This window comes from Mesoplodon densirostris, chromosome X, assembly GCF_025265405.1.
Source record: "Mesoplodon densirostris isolate mMesDen1 chromosome X, mMesDen1 primary haplotype, whole genome shotgun sequence".
In the NCBI taxonomy this organism is placed as follows: Eukaryota; Metazoa; Chordata; class Mammalia; order Artiodactyla; family Ziphiidae; genus Mesoplodon; species Mesoplodon densirostris.
The window spans coordinates 19,242,092-19,250,920 of NC_082681.1; the positions used below are offsets into that span (position 1 = coordinate 19,242,092).

The 8,829-nt window shown below is 52.3% G+C and overlaps 1 protein-coding gene across 1 annotated transcript; it reads right to left on the reverse strand.

The window, feature by feature from the left end:
* Positions 1-654: 654 nt before the first annotated feature.
* On the reverse strand, positions 655-3,796 carry LOC132482344 (small integral membrane protein 10-like protein 2A). The gene is made up of 2 exons (XM_060087607.1): positions 3,216-3,796; positions 655-1,632 (listed from the first exon to the last, which is right to left on the reverse strand). The coding sequence occupies exon 1, from the start codon at positions 3,794-3,796 to the stop codon at positions 3,560-3,562; it is 237 nt and encodes a 78-aa protein (XP_059943590.1). The 3' UTR covers positions 655-1,632; positions 3,216-3,559.
* Positions 3,797-8,829: the final 5,033 nt, after the last annotated feature.

Consider the following 8,829-nt stretch of genomic DNA (forward strand, 5'->3'; position numbering starts at 1 on the left):
CTGCCTTCCCCTCACGGGAGCAGTGGTTCGGGTCAGCTCGGGTCTCGCCGCATCTTCTGACCCGGCACCAGCCCCGCCCTCAGCCCCGCCCCTTAGAGCCCTTGGGGTGCTCCCCTCCCCCAGCTCCAGGCCACCAGAGTGGGGTGAGCTCGCCGCCCCTCTCTCCTCCGAGGCGGCACAAACAGGAGGCCTCCAGGTTTTATTTGATTGAACTCAAAGGACTTTCTTAACTGAGACAGACAACAAGATTTGACAACATCCAAAACGAGAACACTTCTCTGACCAGACGCTGCTGCCCGGTGCAGAGTACATCACACACGGGAAAGTCAAGTTGTCTTATTCAAGTCGGTGTCTGATTTTGTAGAAGCTCCACTGCCTGAGAAACAGATGGCAAATACATAAAGTGCTCTGAGAGCCCGTCAAGCAGCAAGGGCCCAGTGGGGGAGATGAGGAAGAGGCGGGAAAGCGGAAGCAGCTAAGTACTCAAGGCCAGAACCCTAAGAACAGCCGCGGCAGGAGCGCATGCTAAGGATGCGTCCCCAGCCCCTCCCACGGTCAGCCCCGCAGAGCGCAGACAGCCCCAGCCAGGGCCACCGCCGAGCCCCTCCCACGATGGGGTGGGTCTCTGCGGGTGGGAGGGGGTCTCTGAGCCCGGGCCCCTGGGCCTCCAGCCCGCTTTCTCCCTGTTTGGAAGCAGCCCCAGGCAGCGCTGGCTGAGCCCCGAGCCCAGGGAGGACAGGGCACCCTGCACAGCTCACTGCTCAACAGCACCCAGTGCAACGCACAGCCACTTGTGTGTGTGCACAAGCACTCACACACATGCTCACACCCACACGTTCACTCACACACACGCTCACACCCGCACATCTGCACACACTCATACATGTGCACTCACACACGGGCACCCACACGGTCAGCGAAGAGCCTCCTCTGTGCCATTCTCAGGCCCTCTCAGGCTGGCCATCAAGACGCTGGAGCTGGGCATCGAGCCACCCGGAGGGTGAGAGCTGGGCTTGAAATGGGCGCGTCTGCGAATCAGCCCCAAGGAGGCCCCTCGTCCTCTGCTGCTCTCCTCCCGTGCAGCCCCGCGGCACAGTCTCTCAGAGGCTGTCCCCAGAGCTCCGGGGATGCCGTCCGCAGGCTGGCAGGCTCCCAGAAGTGGCCCTGGGTGGGCACAGTTGGGCTGGAGGAGGGCCACCTGGACCAGGGCCCCCGGGTGACTTGGCACAAGGAAGGAAGCCATCAGGCCCCGACGGTGGGCATCTGTTGGGGGCACGTGGTGACAGCGGTGCAGCCTCCGGCCCCAGGGTGAGGCAGGCAGAGATCCTCACCTGGGACCCGGGCTCCAGCTGGGCAGCTGAGGAGGGCATGTGGTGTGAGGCTTGGCCACTCTGTCCTGGGGGCAACCAGGCTGCTGGGGTCCTCAGCCCCAGGAACTCTGAGTGCATGGACCATGAGCAACCACCGCCCGAGTAGATGTGGGACCGGTGTGGGGGGAGGGCCAGGGTCTCTCCCGCCTCCCATCAGCACCGCTCCTGGTGCGTCAGTCAACAGCGCAAGCCAAGGGCTCCAGGACCAGTGCAGGCCCATCCAGAGGAGACTCTCCTGTGTGATGCTGGGCCCAGGGGCAGCCTGGGGACAGAGACATGGGGTCAGCCGTGGGTCTCAGCCCCATCCCACCCACCACTGTCCCTTCCCCTCCTGGTGACACGGTTCCCCGGAGCCACCCACCCTCCCGTCCCCACCACCCAAACTGAGAGGGTTGTGCCACTCAACACTGAGGAGCCCTTGGTCCAGACTTGGGTGGCATTCGTGGCAGGGTGGGCAGGTCTGGCTCTGTGGGTGAGGACCTTGCTCCCCGGGGGTGCTGGGACACATCTCTCCCGTGCCCATCTCAGCTCAGACTGTCCCCCGGTCTCCCCCGTGACTTCCCATCCACTCCACTTTCCCACCATGGGCCCCTCTGTCTCTAGGTCCCCTGGGAGCCTCTGCTCCCTTCCCCCATCCCACGGTGCTAGGTCTTCCAGAAGGTGGGAGAGTGCAGGCCGAGAGGCAGATGCGGCTGCACCACTTCTTACCTGTGTGACAAGGGCACATCTCTCCCCTCCCAGAGCCCCAGTAGGTGGGGAGAACAGAGCTCCCCCAGAGTGTCGCTAGGTCTGTCCTTCCTTCCCCATGCCAGAACCAGACCACTGGGCCACCCCACCCCTCGGGGTCTCTGCCTGGTCCCTTCTTCTCCTCGTGGGTCAGGCCCTTCTCTAGGCTGCTCCCCAGGCAGCTCTAGGGTCAGGGTCAGGGTTAGGGACTCTCTTGACAAGACCCGAGAAGGGGCAGGTCACTTCCTATAACACCAGTTCCTGAGACAAAGAAAGAGATGGGGACTTGAGAGCTGCCTCCCCACCCAGAGAGGTCCCTGTCTCGCCAAGTGTCACCTCCTCTACAAGCCCCTTCTCCATCTGCCCTCCACCCCAGCCTGAGAGATGCCCTCCGCTCAAGGAGATCCCAACTTTCCCAAATCCTCTGGGACACGGGGGCTGCTGGAGGCTGTCCAGGGCTGTGGCATCAGGAGGGCACAGGGAGGAGCTGGAGGGAGCGTGGCTGAGATGGCGGGGGGGGTGGGGTGGGGAGGAATGCATCTTTCCTGCTCTTCCGTGGCCCCAGATGCGGAGCTTTGGAGGATGCCCCAGGAGAGCGGAGAGGGGAGCAACAGGGACAGCAGCAGCAGGCAGAGAGCAGTCCCCTGGCCGCAGAGACCAGGCAGGGGGCCGGTTTGCAAAGGGCTGAGAAAGAGACAGACCTGGGCTTTGGCCAAGAACACAGCCACCCTTCCAGGCTGACCCCCAGCGGGTAGAGGACAAGGGTAGCAGCATCTTTTCTCCTCTAGGGCTTTCCCTGGGCCTCCCCTGGGCCTCCCCGAGCCCATTTCCCTCCACTCCCCCGTGTTCAGCTGACACCACCGGGGCCGTGGCCGGGAGGTGATGGGCTGACCCTCCAAGATGCCGAGGACGCCGCCTCTCACCCCCATCTTGGAAATATGACAACGGATCCGGAGGGCCTGCGCCCGCCCTGCCTTGCCTGCTCGTGGCTCGGCAGCTTTCCGGGCTGGCTTCCTCGGGCTCCTTCCACGTCTCCCCCAAACCACTGAGGGGCCTGGACATCTAGATGTCATGGCAACCGCCTCCCTCCAGCCTGAAGTCCAACCTCTGGCCTCCTACCTCTTTGGTCAGGGCCAGTCGTTCACGTTCCTGCTGCAGAATTTCTTCCTTCTGCTCCCCACTTCGGCCAAGGTGAGGCAACAGGTCGGCCGCACTCAAGTCATTTTCTCGAGTTCGATGGAAAGGGCCCGTTTCGCGAGTTTCTGTGCAGTTCGTCACCGGCCGCGACGTGGGTGACCAGAGCCGGGGCTTGGGGCTCGGTGGCCGTGACCTCCGTCGAGGTCTAGGGTCCGGGGGCCCGGGCCGCCCCTTCTCCTTCCCCCGCCGCGTGCTGGCGGCCTTGGGCCCCGCGGAGCTTCATGCTGGCGCCCCTGCCGTCGCGGCCGCGCGGTGGTCGCGGGCGCTCACTCGATCCGCACCTGCAGGCGGACGTTGAGCATCACCGAGGCCACGATGTAGAAGTAGGGAAAGTTCATGCGCAGCCGCCAGGCCAGGTCGAAGAAGGTGATCAGCGTGCGCGTGAGCCCCTTGCAGAAGGCGCCGTACGAGCCGCGGGCCGCAGCCGAGCGAGACAGGCGCATCGCCAGGCCCGACACGGCAGCCGCCGCCCCCGCCGCAGACAGGGCCGCCGACGCCGCCATGGGCCCGGCCCGGCGCACACCCCGCCGACCGACCGCAGTGGGAGCGGGTGGGCAGGTGGACGCGAGGCCTGGAGCCGACAGCCCGCCCCGCCCGCTCCGCCGTCTCCCGAGGCAGCAGCAGCCACAGCCACAGACAGCTCCACCCCCTCGCCTGCTTCCTGAGTGGCGGCCGCCAGCGTAACCCCGCCCCTTACGGGAGCTACAGACTGGCCGCCGCGGACTCAGCCCCACCCTCGGGACCCGCCCCGCCGGCAAGCCCCGCCTCCTCCCCGACTCCCAAGAAGAGAGCCAGAGGGCCTGAACGCGTTGTAAGGCGCTGCTGCCCTGGGATCCTTTTGCAGAATGCGCTAGAGCAGAGGAGAAGAGGCCGTGAGGGTCTGGACCGCTGGGCTGATTCTGCACAGAAGGCCCACCCTGAACCCTCTGCCCCGTTTACACCATCTCCTCTCCCTCCCTGTCTCCACAGAAAGCCGGGCCAGCCAACCCACTGTACTTTTCTTTGATTCACATGTTTATGGTAACTCTGCACTATGGAGTTTCACCAAACCTACACGCGCATATTTTTCCTTTCGGGTGTATTGGCTGGTCATGTGTATTTCTTTATTTGTGAATTGCTCCATTGCCTCGTTTTCCTTACCTTTCACTCCGTAGTGATTTCTAAGCACTCCTCTTAGTCTATCTTTGCCCTGGATACCGCACAAGGTCCTCTCGGGTATTCATCTGCTCTCATTCGTTGCCTTTTTCTTGCTGTTGGGCTTTAAAGCCTTTTCGTGGTTTCATCTAATCTTTTTCTAAACCACATCCAATCCAAACTCCGTCACGTTTTCAAGACTATTGAAATGCGTATGCTTCATTATAGTCAGGACTTTTAAAAAGCTGTCTGCATGAAGCTGATTCACGAAGACCTCATCCCAATTTTCACAAGGAGGGCTGGCCTAAATTAATACCTTAATGGTCCCTCTCAAAATGCCTGTTCACCATCACACTGAATATCTCTGTAGCCTCTGTATAAGTGTTTAAGGAACCCAGCAGATTCATATACACTGAGCAATTGTCCTACCTGCATGATCAAGGAAGAAAGGTAAGTTTGAGAGGCACTAGGTTATTGGATTGCATCATGATTTTTTCAACAATATAACCATGCATGGATATGAATGCATAAAAAACACCAGGGCAGATATATATCAAATTATGGAACATTGTTTACTCTGGTTAAGGCAGTAGGAAGGAGGACATACTTTTTATTCTCCATGTATGTGTATGTATATCTATACGTATTACTTGTATAATGCAATAAAAATTATTTTAAAAAGAAGGGGCACAGGAATATAGACTTATGCTTTATAGAAACCCTTTGTTCCAGACTGGATCCAGCATCATTCATTTGCAGAACCTGTTCCCTCCAATCATTTCTGAAACCTCTCCTTGGCCTCATCTCATTTATTTTTAACATTTTATTTTGAAATAATTATAGACTCACAGGAAGTTGCACAAATAGAACAAAAAAGACATTGTGCCTTTCACCCAGCTTCCCCAATGGTGGCATTTTCTATAGACACAGTATAATATCAAAACCAGGAAATTGACACTGGTATATTACTCTTGACTAGACTACAGGCCTAATTCAGTTTTCACCATTTTTCTAACCTGCATTAATTTGTGTGTGTGTGTGTGTGTGTGCATGTATAGCTCTAGCAATTTTATCCCATGTCAGGATTCATGTAACCACTACTACAATCAAGATACAAAAATATTCTATCACCACAAAAGAACTGCTTTGGGTTACCTCTTTGTACTTACTCAGGAACCCTGTAGATATTTTGTTAGAGTTACATCTGTCTCATTTCCTTTAGAGTGGCTGTAAGTGGTACTGTGTGTTTAATTTTGGTTTCCACATGTTCATTGTTAGTATATAGAACTGCAATTGATTTTTTAATTAAACCTTTTCTTTTGAGATAATTGTAGATTTACATACACTTGCAAGAAAAAATATAGAGATCCCATGTACATTTTACCCAGTTTTCCACAGTGGTAGCATCTTTCAAAACTGCAGTACTGTACAATATCAAAATCAGGATATTGACACAAATCTATCTATCTTGTTCAGATTTCCCCAATTTACTGTGTGTGTGTATGCGTGTGTGTTTAGTTCTATGCAATTTTATCACGTGTGGATTTATGCATCCACTATCATACTCAAGATATAGAACAGTTTCATAACTGTCAGGATCCCTTGTGTTGCCCTTTTTTGGCCACACCCACTTCCTTCCTGCTCTTCCTCCTTAATGCCTGGCAATCACTAATCTGTTGTCTATTTCTATAATTTTGTCTTTTTGAGAATGTTATACAAATGGACTCATACAGTATGTAACCTTTTGGGATTGGCTTTGTCACCCAGCATCATTTTTGGAGAGTCATCCAATTTGCTGGGAATGTCAAGTGTCAATAGTTCACTGCTTTTATTGCTGAGTTAGTATTCCTTGGTATGGTTGTACCATAGTTTGTATACCACTTACCCAGGAAGCACACCAGGGTTTCCAGTTTTGGGCTATTAGGAATAACGCTGCTGTGAATATTTGTTCATGGGTTACTGTGTGAACAAAAATTTCTATTTATCCGGGATAAATGCCCAAGAGTGCAATTGCTGGGTTGTATGGTAAGTGCATGTTTAGTTTCATAAGACTCAGCCAAACTTTTCCGTCGTGGCTGTAACATTTTACATTCCCATCAGCAATTTATGAATAGTTCCAGTTTCTCTTCATACTCATCAACATTTGGTATTATCACTATTTTTTTTTTTTTTTTTTGCGGTACGTGGGCCTCTCACTGTTGTGGCCTCTCCCGTTGCGGAGCACAGGCTCCGGATGCGCAGGCTCAGCGGCCATGGCTCACGGGCCCAGCCACTCCGCGGCATGTGGGATCTTCCCGGACTGGGGCACGAACCCGTGTCCCTTGCATCGGCAGGCGGACTCTCAACCACTGCGCCACCAGGGAAGCCCTTATCACTATTTTTTATTCTTGACATTCTGATAGGTGTATAGTGATATCTCATTGTGGTTTTAACTTATATTTCTCTAATGGCTAATAATGGTGAAAATCATTTTATGTGCTTATTTTCTATCTGTATGTCTTCTTTAGTGAAATGTCTTTCATCATGTTCTAATTGAACCGTTTGTTTTTTGGTTTGGGGGTTTTTTAATATAAATTATTTATTTATTTATTTATGGCTGTGTTGGGTCTGTTGCTGCACGCGGGCTTTCTCTAGTTGCAGTGAGCGGGGGCTACTCTTCATTGCGGTGCACAGGCTTCTCATTGCGGTGGCTTCTCTTGTTGCGGAGCACGGGCTCTAGGCGTGTGGGCTTCAGTAGTTGTGGCACATGGGCTCTAGAGCACAGGCTCAGTAGTTGTAGGCTCACGGGCTTAGTTGCTCTGCGGCATGTGGGATCTTCCCGGACCAGGGCTCAAACCCGTGTCCCCTGCATTGGCAGGCGGATTCTTAACCACTGCGCCACCAGGGAAGCCCTGAAAAATTGCCTTCTATCAGCATTCATCATCATGCTTGTGGTCAGACATATGCTGAAACTTAAACTTATTCCAGTAGTCATCTTCATGCATCTTTTTTTTGATTGAAGTATAGTTAATTTACAATGTTTTGTGTTAATTTCTACTGTATAGCAAAGTGATTCAGTTATACATATATACATTGTTTTTCATATTCTTTTCCATTATGGTTTATCACAGGATATGGAATATAGTTCCCTGAGCTATACAGTAGGACCTTGTTGTATTTATGCTTCTTATCTCACCTGAATGTTGCCCTTATTCCAACAGGCATCCTCTTGGTAGTTGTGTCACACTGAACCTTAACTTGTTCCATCAGTAATATTCTAGATTGTTGACACTCTTTAAATTTTCATCTTATTCCAGTGACTGTGCTAATGTTTATTGGTGTCACATTGAACTTTAACTTTTCCATCTCTCATCTTGTTTGTGTTGGCTTGGTGAACCTTAACTTTCTTCCAGCAGTCAACTGAATGCTTGATCACACATCATAGCAAGACATGAGTCTACCAGCCATCTTCACGCATTTTATCTCATACTGAATCTTAAGTTGGTTCCAGCAGTCATATCATGCTTGCCATCCCACACTCAACCTTAACCTCATTCAAGCAATCATGTTTCTGACAATGTTTGACACTTAACCTTAACCTTATATCAGTGGTCATCTTCACGCTGGTTGACTCAAATGGAACAGTAAGGGAATAGCAGTGGTCAGCTTCATGCTTGATGTTTCTCAATAAACCTTATCTGTATTCCAATGGCCCTCCTCATAATTATAGCCTCACACTGAACTGACCTTTATTCCAGAGGCCATCTTCTTGCTTGTTGCCTCACACTGAAGCCTAATTATTTTTGTAATCCATCCACTTGCTTATTGTTGCACACTGAACCTTAACCTTATTCCAGCAGCCATCTTCATACACATTGTCACCCTTTCAATCTTAACCATATTTCCACAGTCATTTTCAGGTTGGTGGTCTCATCCTGAACCTTTATTGAAGCAGTCACCAATATGTCTGTCAGGTCACACTGAACTGATGTACCTTTATTCTAGCAGTCAGCAACAGGCCTGTTTTGTCCCATTGACTCTAAGTTTATTCCAGCACTCATCTTCTAGCTTTTTCTCCCACACTGAAGAATAACCTTCGTCCAGTGGCTATCTTTCCAATTGCATCTCACACTGGGCCTTAACCTTCTCCCGGAAGTCATCTTCACGCTCTGGTCTCGCTCTGCTCCTTAACAATAATCCTTCATTTTTGTGGTGGTTGTGTCACACGGAACGTTCTCCTATTGCTGCAGTGACCTTCCAGCTTGTTGTCATCCTCTAAGCCTTTACCTAATTCCAGCGTCATGTTCAGGAATGCTGTGGCACACTGAGCTTTATCCTTATTTCCCTGGTGATCTTCTTTCTTGTCGCACACCAAACTTACCTCATTCAGCAGTCAGCTGGATGCTTTTGGTCTCACACTGAA

Coding starts and splice junctions, on each gene's coding strand:
- LOC132482344 (XM_060087607.1), bottom strand. CDS start 3,796: ATGGCGGCGTCGGCGGCCCTGTCTGCGGCGGGGGCGGCGGCTGCCGTG.